The sequence below is a fragment of the Emys orbicularis genome, chromosome 2, assembly GCF_028017835.1.
Source record: "Emys orbicularis isolate rEmyOrb1 chromosome 2, rEmyOrb1.hap1, whole genome shotgun sequence".
Taxonomy (NCBI): Eukaryota; Metazoa; Chordata; order Testudines; family Emydidae; genus Emys; species Emys orbicularis.
The window spans coordinates 130,654,657-130,671,403 of record NC_088684.1 but is presented as its reverse complement, the minus strand read 5'-3'; the positions used below and the strand labels follow the sequence as shown (position 1 = coordinate 130,671,403).

The 16,747-nt window shown below is 43.5% G+C and overlaps 1 protein-coding gene across 1 annotated transcript in view; it reads left to right on the top strand.

Annotated features, from left to right (window-relative positions):
- ADAM9 (ADAM metallopeptidase domain 9) overlaps positions 1 to 16,747 on the top strand; it is a 51,997-nt gene that overhangs the window by 12,282 nt on the left and 22,968 nt on the right. The window contains exons 2-8 of the mRNA XM_065398223.1: positions 5,395 to 5,492; positions 6,908 to 6,972; positions 8,139 to 8,217; positions 11,541 to 11,617; positions 12,554 to 12,743; positions 15,606 to 15,671; positions 16,210 to 16,281. Of these exons, the coding sequence (XP_065254295.1) occupies positions 5,395 to 5,492; positions 6,908 to 6,972; positions 8,139 to 8,217; positions 11,541 to 11,617; positions 12,554 to 12,743; positions 15,606 to 15,671; positions 16,210 to 16,281 (647 nt within the window). The remainder of the gene's footprint in view (positions 1 to 5,394; positions 5,493 to 6,907; positions 6,973 to 8,138; positions 8,218 to 11,540; positions 11,618 to 12,553; positions 12,744 to 15,605; positions 15,672 to 16,209; positions 16,282 to 16,747) is intronic.

The following is a 16,747-nucleotide window of genomic DNA, read 5'->3' as shown; positions in this document are numbered from 1 at the left end:
GTCAGTGAAGACATAGCTCAAGTGTGAAAGGCCTCATAATTCTACAGTGACACCTGTGCTGAATCAAGAACAGCCTTAGGGGACCCCAACTCAGATCTAGGGAGTAGCCATGGTGACACAAGGCAGTGTTGTCAAAGCAAAATGCTACTAGTCTGTGTCTAGCACACATGGACCTCGACCCCCAAAACTGACTGTTATTTGTTCAGAGCCAAATACTTGAACAGGAAAGGTACTCCAGAGTTAAAAATTTGCTGTCCTCTTTAAGGAACGTACCTGCTGAGCTCCATCAGCTGGACCGCAGGACAGCAGTGCTTGGAATAAAAGGGCTTTTTGGGATGCGTGTGCAGTATTAGCATGGAGAGGCAGTGTTAAACTGGCACGGTGCTTTAAATACTTGAGATGTATTGTCTTATTTTAATACCAATCCCTGTTGGAGAGACTGTCTTACCCAACTTCCTCAAAATCCCTGCAGCAAGTGGCCAAGCAAAGAGTGCCCCCAGATGTTTAAAATTTCAGTGCAGTTTGCTAGCCCTGATGATGACGAGGGATGGTATTTTTAAAGGAGCCTAAAGAGTTGGTGGCCCAAGTCTCATTGAATTTCAAACTCTCTTAGATGCCTTTTGAAAACTCCAGCCTACTCTCAAGTGATGGAGCAGGCCACCAGTGGGAGAGTGCTTACGTCATGGTGATGACCCAAAGTGTGACTTACAAAGCAGTAAATACATTCTGTAGTAGAAAATGGAGATGTTCTTCAAAGCTGAGCTGCTGCTTTAAAATAAGTGCTGTGTATTGGTCAGTAGCTGCTCTATTCCCTTTTCTCCCATTGTGGCAAACAGCTAGTGTGAGCTCCAGTTGGACTGTAGACATTTCCTTGTGGAAGATCCTCAGCGATCATAAACTACAAGAATGGCAATGTAGTTTTGGAGATGAATTGTTACAGGAAATAGAAATATTTCCCTCCTTCTTTATTTTAGGTTTTAAAGCTTGTGCCCTTCTGGTGAGCTCATTGATTCCACCGTTATGTGCCAGTAAAATCTGTTGTACTTAAAACCCTTTGTAGCTCCCATCACCATCTTTCCAAGGGGAATGGCTGTTGGCTTAAGCACAGACCCTGGGTTTTTTTGGCTGATCATAAACCCACATGTGCTACCTTATTTTATAGCGTAAATTCATTAGAAGCTATACACTATACACAAATGCAAGAAGCCTGGGAAACAAGCAGGGAGAACTGGAAGTCCTGGCACAGTCAGGGAACTATGATGCGATTGGAATAACAGAGACTTGGTGGGATAACTCACATGACTGGAGTACTATCATGGATGGATATAAACTGTTCAGGAAGGACAGGCAGGGCAGAAAAGGTGGGGGAGTTGCGTTGTATGTAAGAGAGGAGTATGACTGCTCAGAGCTCCGGTATGAAACTGCAGAAAAACCTGAGTGTCTCTGGATAAAGTTGAGAAGTGTGAGCAACAAGGTTGATGTCGTGGTCGGAGTCTGCTATAGACCACCAGATCAGGGGGATGAGGTGGACGAGGCTTTCTTCTGGCAACTAGCAGAAGTTGCTAGATCGCAGGCCCTGGTTCTCATGGGAGACTTTAATCACCCTGATATCTGCTGGGAGAGCAATACAGCGGTGCACAGACAATCCAGGAAGTTTTTGGAAAGTGTAGGGGACAATTTCCTGGTGCAAGTGCTGGAGGAACCAACTAGGGGCAGAGCTTTTCTTGACCTGCTACTCACAAACAGGGAAGAATTAGTAGGGGAAGCAAAAGTGGATGGGAACCTGGGAGGCAGTGACCATGAGATGGTCGAGTTCAGGATCCTGACACAAGGAAGAAAGGAGAGCAGCAGAATACGGACCCTGGACTTCAGAAAAGCAGACTTTGACTCCCTCAGGGAACAGATGGGCAGGATCCCCTGGAAGAATAACATGAAGGGCAAAGGGGTCCAGGAGAGCTGGCTGTATTTTAAAGAATCCTTATTGCGGTTGCAGGAACAAACCATCCCGATGTGTAGAAAGAATAGTAAATATGGCAGGCGACCAGCTTGGCTAAACAGTGAAATCCTTGCTGATCTTAAACGCAAAAAAGAAGCTTACAAGAAGTGGAAGATTGGACAAATGACCAGGGAGGAGTATAAAAATATTGCTCAGGCATGCAGGAGTGAAATCAGGAAGGCCAAATCACACTTGGAGTTGCAGCTAGCAAGGGATGTTAAGAGGAACAAGAAGGGTTTCTTCAGGTATGTTAGCAACAAGAAGAAAGTCAAGGAAAGTGTGGGCCCCTTACTGAATGAGGGAGGCAACCTAGTGACCGAGGATGTGGAAAAAGCTAATGTACTCAATGATTTTTTTGCCTCTGTCTTCACAAACAAGGTCAGCTCCCAGACTGCTGCACTGGGCAGCACAATATGGGGAGAAGGTGACCAGCCCTCTGTGGAGAAAGAAGTGGTTCGGGACTATTTAGAAAAACTGGACGTGCACAAGTCCATGGGGCCGGATGCGCTGCATCCGAGGGTGCTAAAGGAGTTGGCGGATGAGATTGCAGAGCCATTAGCCATTATTTTTGAAAACTCATGGCGATCGGGGGAGGTCCCGGATGACTGGAAAAAGGCTAATGTAGTGCCCATCTTTAAAAAAGGGAAGAAGGAGGATCCGGGGAACTACAGGCCAGTCAGCCTCACCTCAGTCCCTGGAAAAATCATGGAGCAGGTCCTCAAGGAATCAATTATGAAACACTTAGAGGAGAGGAAAGTGATCAGGAACAGTCAGCATGGATTCACCAAGGGGAAGTCGTGCCTGACTAACCTAATTGCCTTCTATGATGAGATAACTGGCTCTGTGGATGAGGGGAAAGCAGTGGATGTGTTATTCCTTGACTTTAGCAAAGCTTTTGATACCGTCTCCCACAGTATTCTTGCTGCCAAGTTAAAGAAGTATGGGCTGGATGAATGGACTGTAAGGTGGATAGAAAGCTGGCTAGATCGTCGGGCTCAACGGGTAGTGATCAATGGCTCCATGTCTAGTTGGCAGCCAGTTTCAAGCGGAGTGCCCCAAGGGTCGGTCCTGGGGCCGGTTTTGTTTAATATCTTTATTAATGATCTGGAGGATGGTGTGGACTGCACTCTCAGCAAGTTTGCCGATGACACTAAACTAGGAGGCGTGGTAGATACACTAGAGGGTAGGGATCGGATACAGAGGGACCTAGACAAATTAGAGGATTGGGCCAAAAGAAACCTGATGAGGTTCAACAAGGACAAGTGCAGAGTCCTGCACTTAGGACGGAAGAATCCCATGCACAGCTACAGACTAGGGACCGAATGGCTAGGTAGCAGTTCTGCAGAAAAGGACCTAGGGGTCACAGTGGACGAGAAGCTGGATATGAGTCAACAGTGTGCTCTTGTTGCCAAGAAGGCTAACGGCATTTTGGGCTGTATAAGTAGGGGCATTGCCAGCAGATCGAGGGATGTGATCGTTCCCCTTTATTCGACATTGGTGAGGCCTCATCTGGAGTACTGTGTCCAGTTTTGGGCCCCACACTACAAGAAGGATGTGGAAAAATTGGAAAGAGTCCAGCGGAGGGCAACAAAAATGATTAGGGGTCTGGAGCGCATGACTTATGAGGAGAGGCTGAGGGAACTGGGATTGTTTAGTCTCCAGAAGAGAAGAATGAGGGGGGATTTGATAGCAGCCTTCAACTACCTGAAGGGGGGTTCCAAAGAGGATGGAACTCGGCTGTTCTCAATGGTGGCAGATGACAGAACAAGGAGCAATGGTCTCAAGTTGCAGTGGGGGAGGTCTAGGTTGGATATTAGGAAACACTATTTCACTAGGAGGGTGGTGAAGCACTGGAATGCGTTACCTAGGGAGGTGGTGGAGTCTCCTTCCTTGGAGGTTTTTAAGGCCCGGCTTGACAAAGCCCTGGCTGGGATGATTTAGTTGGGAATTGGTCCTGCTTTGAGCAGGGGGTTGGACTAGATGACCTCCTGAGGTCCCTTCCAACCCTGATATTCTATGATTCTATGATCCCAACTCAGTTGTCCAGCTGTCCTTATTAGGAAGCATCTGCATCATGTTGCTAGGATGCCTGTATAAATCCTGTATATAACAACAATATTCTATGCTAGACTTTCTCCTGAAAGAGGCTACTTCTCCATTATATATTGCATGCATTCAGTTAGTCCTTAAAATGCCCTTTCGTGGCCTACTGTGCTTGAACAGCCTTTAACATGTAAAAGCTTTGACTGGCATTGCTGAGTTTTGTAGGAGTTGCTGCCTGGGTTTGCTGCTGCTACACCCTGGGGAGGGAGAAAAGTAGGTTTTAGGAGCCTCTCTAGTATAATCTAGGGAGGCAGTGTGGCCTAGTGGACGTGGATTCAGGAGACGTGGGGGGTCCATTCCCAGCTCTGCCACTGGTCTGCTGGGTGACCTTGGGCAAGTTCCTACCCCTCTCTGTGCCTCATTTTCCCCATATGTCATAATGGGGATAATGATACTGATGTACAGTGCTTTGAAACATCATGAAAGGTGTAAGGTATTGTTGTTGGTATTTTAAGAGACTATCGGATTGTCGAGTCTTGAATGAGCTTCTTATTTGAGGCAGTCTGGCTAACTTAGTTTATTACTCTCCAGTTCTCAGGTGATCACTGTATTTTGTGGCAGTGCGTATTTGTAAGTCATTTTGTGGCCTGAAAGTTTTTATCCGGATGGGTGGTGTTCTGCCCTGTGCTCCCTGCACTTGTCAGAAGCACCCTCTTCAGAAGGGGGTTGATCTTTTTAAACATATGCTGCTGCCTCGGAGTACGATACTTTCATGAACAATAGGCTGGTTGGCAGAATTTATTTTCTTCCTCTAGTCCGGTCATTAAATGCTGAGTATAAGCTTCTTAGTTTGTCCCTCTTTGATGCAGAAGGTTGGATAGTATCCTATATTTGTATGAAGAAGATACCATACCCGATATTAAGTATGCTATCAGTGGTTAATACCTTCATTTGTATCAATTTAAAAATAAAATGTCTTAGATAGAAAGCCAGTTATAAGAGTCAATCTGGTTCCAGATTTATCATAGGTACTTATATGGCTCCCATTACTGTAGTATCTGAGCACCTAACAATGTGTCTATCCTCATCACACCCAGGAGAGGTAGGGCAGTGCTATTGTCCTGTTTCTACCGATAGATAACTGAGGCATAGAGAGGCTAAGTGACTTGCATTAGGTCACTCTGGAAGTCTGTGGCAGAACAGGTAATTGAACCTGGGTCTCTCAAATCCCAAACTTGCACCTTAACCCCTGGACCATCCTTCTAAAGAGAAGTTGTTTCATTCCTTGGGCATGGTCTGTCTGTTTTATTTCCTTAGTGACATGAATGTGACAGCATTTGCTTTTTCTTTTCTAGGTTTCCAGCAGACCTCTCATTTGTCTTCCTATGAAATTATACATCCACAGAGGTTAACAAGAGAGCGGCGAGCGGCCTCCAATTCCTCCTCAGTACAGGTACTTGGAAGTGTTCAAAATCATTCTCTGCTTCTGAATCAGCTTTGTCTAAAACTGGCCCTAAATTCAGTTAGTCCATCCCCTGAACAATGTAACTGAAAATGATTGCAAGTGTCCAGCCTCCCACAACATATGCAAGACATTGTGCTGGCTTTCAGATGATGGTGTTTAGTGCGTCATAGACCCATCAAGCCATGTAACTTCCCCACAGTAGGACAAAGTCTGTGCACTTTAAGGCACTTAAGGCTTAAACTGACTGTCAGTTGGTCAGGATTAACAGGATTTCTGTGACCAGGGCATGATACTGTATCACAGATGCCTTGCAGCTGACTGCAGTGGTAAGCCAGTGCTTGCTCATATTGTGATAATTAATGTTGTCACCAGTCAATTTGAACTGTCCCTTTAAATAAACAGATCCCAACCTACTGGGATAGTACCAGGCAGTGGAGAGAATAGGCCATAAAGGACCAGAACATACATGCTGAAGGAAAAACCGCATTGTCCTTTCCCAGCTGAGGAGATTATATGAAAAGCACTAAGCTTCTTTCCAGGAGACTTAGAATCATGCTATTGATGGAATAATTAAACGCAGAAAGCTAATTTTGAAATAACTTTCTATGCGTGAGTTAGAACTATGCTGGAATTTGTGTCTGGAGTGTCATGTGACATAACGGGATTACCCGTATTTTGTTTATGCCTGCAGTCTGAAATCAGCAAAATGATTAAGAATGGGAGTTTCTTTATTAGCTCAGTCTCTTGGGTTTTGTAGGTGTAGAAATGGCCAAGGCAGGCAATAATTTGGGAACTAAATGTATGTGAACTGAGAATGAATGTGCAAAGTGATGGCCTTAAGTAAACCCTCCCGGCTGAGTTATAGCAGCTCATAGACTTTAAGGTCAGAAGGGACCATTATGATCATCTAGTCTGACCTCCTGCACAACCCACCCACTCCTGTAACAAACCCCTAACCTATGCCTGAGTTATTGAAGTCCTCAAATCGTGGTTTAAAGACCTCAAGGTGCAGAGAATCCTCCAGCAAGTGACCCATGCCCCACGCTGCAGAGGAAGGCGAAAAACCTCCAGGGTCTCTACCAATCTGCCCTGGAGGAAAATTCCTTCCTGACCCCAAATATGGCGATCAGTTAAATCCTGAGCATGTGGGCAAGACTCACCAGCCAGCACCCAGGAAAGAATTCTCTGTAGTAACTCAGATCCCACCCCATCTAACATCCCATCGGGCATATTTACCAGCTGAATATAAGGCCTTCCTTAACAGCAGGGCTGATGAAGGTGACATTAGTGGCACATTTAGAATAACTGGGCATGTGGTTGCTGTTTACTCCAGGGTTTTGGATGATGGCTGAGAGAGCATTTTTGTTATTGCAACGTGTAAGTGTTCTCTCTTTTGTGTTCAGGACAAGATGTCATATGTCATTCATGTAGCGGGAAGGAAACACATAATTCACCTAGAAAAAAACAAGTAAGTGACTCGTTTTTCCCTCTGGCTTCTGGTAACTGTGCCCTGGGATTATTCACTTCCTATCAACTGCATTAGATCTTTCCAGTCCTGGATGCTGTTTCCAGGTAACATGCTGTTTTCAGTCCTGGAGGTGGTGTGTCCGAAGTGTGTTTGCACATTAGCTCTGTTAAACCCGTACAGGAAAACAGTTGAAAGTGGACTAACTCTCCCTCCCTCCCTCCCATCCCCCCACAATAGGGTACCAACTAAACATTTTTCTGAGCTGCTTTGATGATGTGGTGATCAACCTCAAGTACAGGAAGGGGGATCTGGGCAGGGATTAAAAGGACCCATCTCACTTCAAACAAAACACCTACCTTTTTTAGCTGCTGGCTTTTGGCTTCTACAGTTTTATTTTTAAATTCTTTCCCTTGTTGCTGTGGTCAAGATCCATGCAAATGAGGAAACTGGCTGTAAACACACTCTGAACATAGAGATATTTTTTTCTCTAGTCCTTGTACAGTGATTTTTAAGGCTTGTAACAACAATAGGTTAAAATCAGTCAGAAGTGGTTTTTTTAAGTTGATGTTCCTCATAATCAGCATGTTGTAATAATAAACAAAAGAGACAACTTGGCCAAACTCACTAGGCTGTGAGGTCTCAGGCTGTCATTCATCAGATCCCTGGTCCTCAAAAGCATGGGGATTTGACTTCTCTGCTTTCTGGCTGCTTGGCCTTCTTTGAATTCAGTACTGGGTCACCCTTTTAAAAAATATTTCCCAATATGCTTTTCTCCAAAACTGGAGATAGAGAAGCCAGGCGCAGCCAGTCGGCCTCTGACTGCTGCACTTTTCTATTCCCTGCCTTACAGCTGGTGAGCATCTAGCTCTGTTTTGATGTTTTCTCTTGTCTTTTTGTGTTTCATCCCTGAGGAGGTGGTAGATTCTTGCATTAAATATCCTATCTCAGTACCTTGAGTTTTGCCATAGTATAGTTACATAGAGAATAGGTCCTAGTAACTGCATAATTCCTCAGTGGTTCATGTTTTTTTTTTTTTTTTTTTTTATATCAGTTTCCTTATTTCAATACAGATTTTTCAATACTACCACTATTGACAAGGATCTGTTTGTTTTCTTGTTGCATCAACATTTTTGTGTTTCTCCCCTCCCCTGCCCCCATTTTTTCAGAGAATTTTTACCCAAAGATTTCACAGTATATACCTACAGTGAGGAAGGGAAGTTGCAGTCTGAAAATCCGGACATGCAGGTGGGTTTTCTTTCTTTTGTATCCTTGTTGAATCAGGGTGATTAGGACTTCATAATTCTGCATTATTCAAGAGTGATGTATTAAGAAACTGACTGGAGCGTCTTCTAAAGGAGTAGGTTCTAATCTGCAAAATGCACAACATATTTCACTCCTCACCTGGGAAGATGCCTTGAGATTTAAGATGGGAATCTGGCCCCTGGCACATAACACTAGAAAAATCACACTTTTCTGTGATGGGTGGGAGGGCAGGCAGGTGGGTGTGCACTCACGTTTTATTTAAAAAACTGGATTTTTCCTGTGTGTGTGTGTGTGTGTGGTTTTTTTTTAATCTGAATTTTTTAATTAAAAAGGAAATACTTGTCTTGATTAGCCATTGAGCGTCTTTTCTGTTTATATTCTGGTTATACTGGTGTTTCTATACTGTAAATACAAGAGCAACGTAATGTTTCTATTGTTCGCTGAACGCCACCTCCCCTTCCAGGGCATTGGTCCTGTCTGCCATGCGTCAGAGCAATCGAGGGGGGCAAAACACCCTGTTGGCAGTTCACCTTAATGACTGTCAGATATAACTCTTTATGGCACTTTGAAGCAGTATAAAACCAGATATAGAATATAACAACTTTCATGGACTGTTTCCCTCTTAGCCATACTCCTCCCCCAACTGCTTGGATCATTAAATGTTTGTGATCCTATAGCACTAGTGGTCCATGGATTATAATCAGAACTACTTAACTAGAAAAAGTGTGCACAACTCTTCTCCCCATATGGACTGCTTCCACCCCCGTTGCTTCACCAGATGGCCATTAGACATTACATTTTCAAAGAATGATTAACTGGTTTCATGGAACAAACACAAATGGTGCCTCATGTCATAACAAGTATATGCGCATTTTACTTTATCCACCCTTCCCTTGTTTAAAATAAGTCTGCTCTGTTGTTTGTGTGTGTGTGGTGTGATGCACACTATCTCTTGCTTGAAAATGGAGCAGTTGAGTTTTTTGTTTTTTCCCCCCCCTTTGCCTTTCTATGGAAAGGCAGGTACTTGAATCAAAGGAGGAACACAGTTTGTGCTTATAGTGAGGCTTTAGTTCAGCCAGAGGCCATGACAAGCCCTGTTGCTCTGGGGATTATTACATGCTTTAAGAACTTTGTAAGGCACGAGGCCAAAGAACAAATGATTTCAGCCGCCCGACAACTACAGTGATCTCCAAAAATATGTCTGCTAGAGAACCTTAGAGCTACAGCTGCAATGCAGTGAACATTCTGTGTGGCACAGAATGAAATGCATTTGCCTTGTACTCGCCCCCGAGGATAATTTACAAAACAGGGCCAGGTCGAGTACAGAGCATGTTGGGCATGCCCCTGTATGGGTTTTTGTGATGGGGGTGTGATGTAAATCTTGTGTATTTAGTAGGCTGTGAAACCACATGTTTTGCTCCCAGGGGATGGAATTGCTGCATTAGAATGGATCGTTTTGTGTCTTGTCCTGGGATCTCATTGGAAGTCAGGCTTGAGTGGATAATGGCTTTCATCTGGCATTGTTCTGTTTTCCTGACAATGCCTCGTCAGGGCTGGTCGAGGCATGCTTAGGCAGCACAGAGTGTCTGTCCATTGGCAATAATAGCAGATGTTTACCTCACTCTAGCCAGAGAGAGGCTATACACAAGCCAAAGAGTGTATCATGCAAAATTCATTCCTGGAAGGCTGAATGGCTGACTGGCAGGGCTTAAATTCAGTTGGAGCTGACCGGAGCGGAGCTCCAGTAAATATTTTAACCTGCAGGAGCCTTGGTGCCTGGAAATACTCGGGGAGAATTTAAGCCCTCCTCACTGGCTCACAGCGACTGGGCTGAACTTAAGATATTTCTTGTGGGTGGGGTGGGAAGGGGACAACAAACAACATTGAAGTTGGACAGCTCAGCTTCAAGTCCAGAGACTGTTCACAGATGGTGTTTCTGAGCCTGGTTGATTAATATTAGAACAGACATTAGGAGAGTAGACTTAAGTGTAGACATACCTGTAAAATCTTAAAACTCTACAGCCTCTGTAGCCTTTCAGTGTAGACCAATGGTTTTCAACCTTTTTTTCATTTGCACAATCCTAAAAAATTTCAAATGGAGGTGCGGACCCCTTTGGAAATGTTAGATCTAGTCTGGAGACCCCCAGGGGTCTAGGGACCATAGATGGAAAACCACTGGTGTAGGCACTACTTACACTGACGGGTGGGATTCTCCCATCAGTGTAGCTAATCCACTTCTCTGAGATGTGGTATCTAGTTTGACAGAAGAATTCTTCCGTCAACCTAGCACTGTCTACACAGGGACTTAGGTTGGCTTAACTACTCCGCTTAGAGGATGGATTTTTCACATCCTTGAGTGATGTAGTTATGCTGACCTAATTTTCTAGTGTAGACCAGGCCTAAGAGTATATTTGCTAGTGTTCAGGTAAGCGAGCTAATGGGGTGGGATTTAGGCCTGGTCTGCACTAGAAAATTAGGTTGCCATAACTATGTTGCTCAGGGGTGTGAAAAATCCATATGCCTGAGTGGCATATTTAAGCTGACCAAAGTCCCGGTGGAGACTGTGCTACCTCTTGGGGAGGTAGATTACCTACACCCAGGGCTTAAATTCTCATAGAGTATTTCATAGAATATCAGGGAGTCATCTAATCCAACCCCCTGCTCAAAGCAGGACCAATTCCCAACTAAATCCCCAAATCCCTAAATGGCCCCCTCAAGGATTGAACTCACAACCCTGGGTTTAGCAGGCCAATGCTCAAACCACTGAACTATCCCTCCCCCCCTTCCTATTTCCTAGAGCCCTCCCCATGCCAGGAAAACTCCAGGGGGGTTGAAAATATTTACCGGAGCTCTGCTCCAGACAGCTCCAGCTGAATTTAAGCCCTACCTACACTGACAGGGGACTTGTACGTAGTGTCTACACTGAAGCGCTACAATGGTGCAGCTATACCGCTGTAGCGTTTTAAGTGTAGATGTCCCTTAGACAATTCAGTAGTGCTGAATTGCTGGTCCTGTTGGGGTGTTAAATGGACCTGCAAGTACTAGGAGGCTGGCTTTCATTGTGTTTAATAATAATACAAGCGTCCTAGAGCATCTGGTATTTAGATTAACTCCACATGTTTACCTGTGTGGAGGATAAACACATGTGTGGCACCATCCCATGCACATACTTCTTCAGGTTAGAGAAGGAGATCTCATCCTACCGTTAGTGCAGCAAGGTGAACAATAGCAGCAGCAGTTGTAGTCAGTTGCATTGTGTAAGTATAGAACTAATACATAATTAATTTCTTTATTTTTTTCCTTAGGAACACTGCCACTATCAGGGATATGTGGAGGGGATACCAGATTCCATTGTTGCTGTCAGCACTTGCTTTGGACTCAGGTAACATAACTCTTCTTGTGTATGTAGTTATCACAACTATGCATTGTTATAATCCAATTCTCTGAAACAGAATCTTATTCTCCTGTTGACTTAATTAGTTTTGAGCCAAACTGTATTTCATCTGTTGGTGCTGGGCTGCATGAGAGTATTGTGTTTAATTAATACCATCATGTTTTTGCAGTCTTTTGTTGATACAAAACTAACATATTTTGATTAAAACAAAATTATTTGATTGGTGTGACTACCGTTTGTCCTCAAAAATTCCAATCCAGAATTCCTCCCCACCCCTCCAAAACAACTGACTTCACTGTTCAGCCATCAGTAAATCCAACAGAAATTGTTGCATCTGTAGTTCTTAGTATTTTTACAATCTTGTATAGAAAGTTAATTTAAATGATCATTTTTGTATTGTATGCAATTATTCTTTAGTGTTAGGGAGTTTTTAAATAAAATCTTGATTAGCAATTTTACTGAGACTTGACACTTAAAGTGTTTTATGATCAACTTTAATTTGAAAAATCTTTGACCTGAGATAATTTCAGCACCTTTAGGATTTTCTTCATTTGTCTATTGACATTCACATCACTGTTCTTTACTGCTTTGCTGTTGCAGAAATGTAAATGGCAACATTAACTGAACTGAAACATTTCTGTTTTCAGAGTCAATGATTAAGGCCTCGATACTGCAAACTCTTATGAATATGCTTAACATGGCACACGTGGATTGTTCCACTGAAGTCATGAGGCTGCTTGCATGCTTAAAGTTAAGCACAGCGCACAAGTGTCTGCAGGAGTGGGGCCTAGATTTGTTCTATATTTCTTTCTGTAAGATGTTTGTTGTTCCCTCCCCCATCCTTCCCAAACGTCTTGATAACGGCAGCCTCTGGATTTAGTCTAGTAGTTGCTTGGCGGTAATGCGTATTAATCCGATTGCTAGGGGACTGCTGCAAGTGGAAAATGTCACGTATGGAATTGAGCCGATGGATTCCTCCTCTGGCCTCAAACACATTATATATCGAATGGAGAATGTGAAGAAGGAGCCCATGATGTGTGGAGTTAACAACACAGCCCCTGAAAGAGAACACACAGAGGATGAGCATCCTCCCAGCATGACTCAGTTGCTGCGAGTGAGTATTCTAGTGTCCTCTCTGCACTGCAATTTGGAATTGCTTTTATGACTGTTCAACTAATAAGATGGAAATTGTGTATGAGGTTTCTCTCAGAGCTTACCACATTTAAGGATTCTGACTCAGGCATTTTTCTACCTGCTGTAAGAACTCCATAAATCTATCATATTTGAACAAAATGGTTACAGTTTCCTCCAGGCTGTATTAGTACAAAAGAAGTAGCAAGGTTGCTGTAGGATAGATTGAGATGTGTTGACAGAGCTGCATGACGGGGGATGATGAGGGCAGGACTGCTGCTGTCAAGACTGAGGCTCATCAGCAGAGTTCTGTGTCAGAAGCCAGGATGGCTGAAACTGGGACTGTTACATCATTCTCATAACCATCAAAGTAACAAAGTTTGTTTGGGGTTTCTTGTTTCACTTAAAGTTTAAATTTGAACTAAAAAGATGGTAGCAATAAAATGTGTGAGGCATGTGAAAAACATGTATGCTTATTCTCTTTACAGCATTTGTTAGCAACTACTGACAATTAATATTTATCACAGCTACTGCCATTTTCCCTACTTCATCTACAGAGAAGTATACGTTGCCTTTCTAAAAAAACATGAATGGGAATAAAAAAAATCCCTTACTTTCAAAATTTAGCAGGACTTACTGGTTATGTGGCCAGTCTTTAGTCAAAAACATGTGCAGAGCAATTATTACTTCGCATGAGTTTTTTTATTTGTCTGTGTCTTTTGGGTGTGTTTTGGATGTGCAGAAAGAATTGCAAACATGGCAAGCGACCAGCTTGGCTTAACAAAGAAATCTTTGGTGAGCTTAAAGACGAAAAGGAAGCTTACAAGAAGTGGAAACTTGGACAGATGACTATAAAAATATTGCTCGAGCATGCAGGGGTGTAATCAGGAAGGCCAAAGCACAATTGGAGTTGGATCTAGCAAGGGATGTGAAGGGTAATAAGGGCTTCTACAGGTATGTTAGCAACAAGAAGGAGGTCAGGAAAAGTGTGGGACTCTTACTGAATGGAGGAGGCAACCTAGTGACCGATGATGTGGAAAAAGCTTGAAGTATTGAATGCTTTTTTTGCCTCGATCTTCACATCTGCCAAGATCAGATCCCAGACTGCTGCACTGGGCAGCACAGTATGGGGAGGGAGTGAGCAGTCCTCAGTGGTGAAAGAACAGGTTAAGGACTATTTAGAAAAGCTGGACATGCACAAGTCCATGGGGCTGGATCTAATGCATCTGAGAATGCTGAGGGAGTAGGCTGAAGTGATTGCAGAGCCATTGGCCATTATCTTTGAAAACTCGTGGCGATCGGGGGAGGTCTCGGATGATTGGAAAAAGGCTAATATAGTGCCCATCTTTAAAAAAGGGAAGAAGGAGAATCTGGGGAACTACAGCCTCAGTCCCTGGAAAAATCATGGAGCAGGTCCTCAAGGATTCCATTTTGAAGCACTTGGAGGAGAGGAAGGTGATCAGGAACAGTCAGCATGGATTCACCAAGGGCAAGTCATGCCTGACCAACCTGATTGCCTTCTATGATGAGATAACTGGCTCTGTGGATATGGGGAAAGCGGTGGATGAGATATATCTTGACTTTATCAAAGCTTTTGATACGGTCTCCCACAGTATTCTTGCCAGCAAGTTAAAAAAGTATAAATTGGATGAATGGACTATAAGGTGGATAGAAAGCTGGCTAGATCGTCAGGCTCAATGGGTAGTGATCAACAGCTCAATGTTAGTTGGCAGCCGGTATCAAGCGGAGTGCCCCAAGGGTTGGTCCTGGGGCCGGTTTTGTTCAACATTTTCATTAATGATCTGAATGATGGGGTGGATTACACCCTCAGCAGGTTCGTGGATGACACTAAGGTTGGGGGAGAGGTAGATACGCTAGAGGGTATGGATAGGGTCCAGAGTGACCTAGACAAATTGGATTGGGCCAAAAGAAATCTGATGAGGTTCACCAAGGGCAAGTGCAGAGTCCTGCACTTAGGACGGAAGAGCCCCATGCTCTGCTATAGGCTGGGGACCGACTGGCTAAGCGGCAGTTCTGCAGAAAAGGACCTGGGGATTACAGTGGATGAGAAGCTGGATATGAGTCAGCAGGGTGCCCTTGTTGCCAAGAAGGCTAACGGCATATTGGGCTGCATTAATAGGAGCATTGCCAGTAGATCAAGGGAAGAGATTATTCCCCTCTATTCAACACTGTTGAGGCCACATCTGGAGTATTGCGTGCAGTTTTGGTCCCCCCACTACAGAAGGGATGTGGACAAATTGGAGAGAGTCCAGCGGAGGGCAACAAAAATGATTAGGGGGCTGGGGCACGTTACTTATGAGGAGAGGCTGAGGGAACTGGGCTTATTTAGTCTGCAGAAGAGAAGCGTGAGGGGGGATTTGATAGCAGCCTTCAACTACCTGAAGGGGGGTTCCAAAGAGGATGGAGGTGGCAGATGACAGAACAAGAAGCAGTGGTCTCAAGTTTCAGTGGGGGAGGTCTAGGTTGGATATTAGGAAAAACTATTTCACTAGGAGGGTGGTGAAGCACTGGAATGGGTTACCTAGGAAGGTGGTGGAATCTCCATCCTTAGAGGTTTTTAAGACCTGGCTTGACAAAGCCCTGGCTGGGATGATTTAGTAGGGGTAGGTCCTGCTTTGAGCAGGGGATTGGACTAGATGACCGTCTGAGGTCTCTTCCAACCCTAATCTTCTATGATTCTATGATTACATTAGTAAAGCTCTTGTTTTACTGAGTGTGAAATATGAGCATGGATTAGGATGAGCTCACTTTGTTTTTACAGATGAACTTGGTAAACTTGTAGTTAACTACAAAGAAAATGTGTTTTTTTTCTTCCTGTTTGCAGAGGAAAAGAGCTATACTTCCCCAGACAAGATATGTGGAGCTGTTCATAGTTGTGGACAAAGAAAGGGTAGGATTATATATTGTTTTTTCCTTAGTTCTTTGCTTATGGCGGAGGGAGATGAAACTTAAACACCCCCACCCCAAATAATTATAAAACATTTTAAGGCAGAGTAATGTACCTTTCTGTATTAAAGCATTCTTTCAGCCTCATTATTACAAATGGATTTATTAAAAGACAATGCCAGACATAACCTAGACAATTCAAATATATATAATGTTACTACCATTGCAAAATAGGATATACCGTAAAACGTCAGAGGGTCAGAGCTTTACATTCAAGGATTCTAATGGTCAAAGGAGAATATTTCCCTTCCTGTTCTGCCTCTCTTGAACAGATGATGATCTGACTGCATCTATAAAGGTGCTGCCTACTAGTTTGCCCTCTTCTAGTGCTTTTTTTTTTTGACAACAGTTCCAGGCTGTAACTTCCAAACATGAGACTTGGAGCCTGACAATAATACTTAAAAGATCTTATTCTTCCTCTTGTGTCTTATAATCATGTCGATCACATCTTATTTCCACTAATAAACCTCTTTATCTTGCAGTATGAGCTGTTGGGTAGGAGTGAAGCTGCTGTGAGAGAAGAGATGGTGCATCTAGCAAATTACCTGGATAGTGTAAGTTAAAGCTATACTGTGTCTAAATTGGCAATAATATTGAATGTTGTAGCCTTGCAACTTAAGTGTTTAATTTTATAAATTGACCACCTTGGTCTGTTATCTTGTCAGAATGCTGCTAAGCAGGGTCAGGACCTTGTCAGTAAGTGGATGAACAAGGGAAATCCAGTGTCCTATTGGAAGTGATGTTGATGATTCAGTGGGAAGCACTCCTCCCTTAGAATTACCATTGAATCAACGACATCTCACCATGGAGCTAGTGGGAGCTGTAAGGTGGTGGTAGTATTTATTTACCAAGGATTGAGGTGGATTCTCCATAACTGGAAATCTTGAAATCAAGATTGTTTGTTTTTATAAAAGATATTCTTGAGTTCAACCATAACTATTGGTTTTGAAGCAGGAATTAATTCAGGGAAATGTGGTGATCTGTATTATCCAGATGAGGTCAGACTATGATCACAGTTGT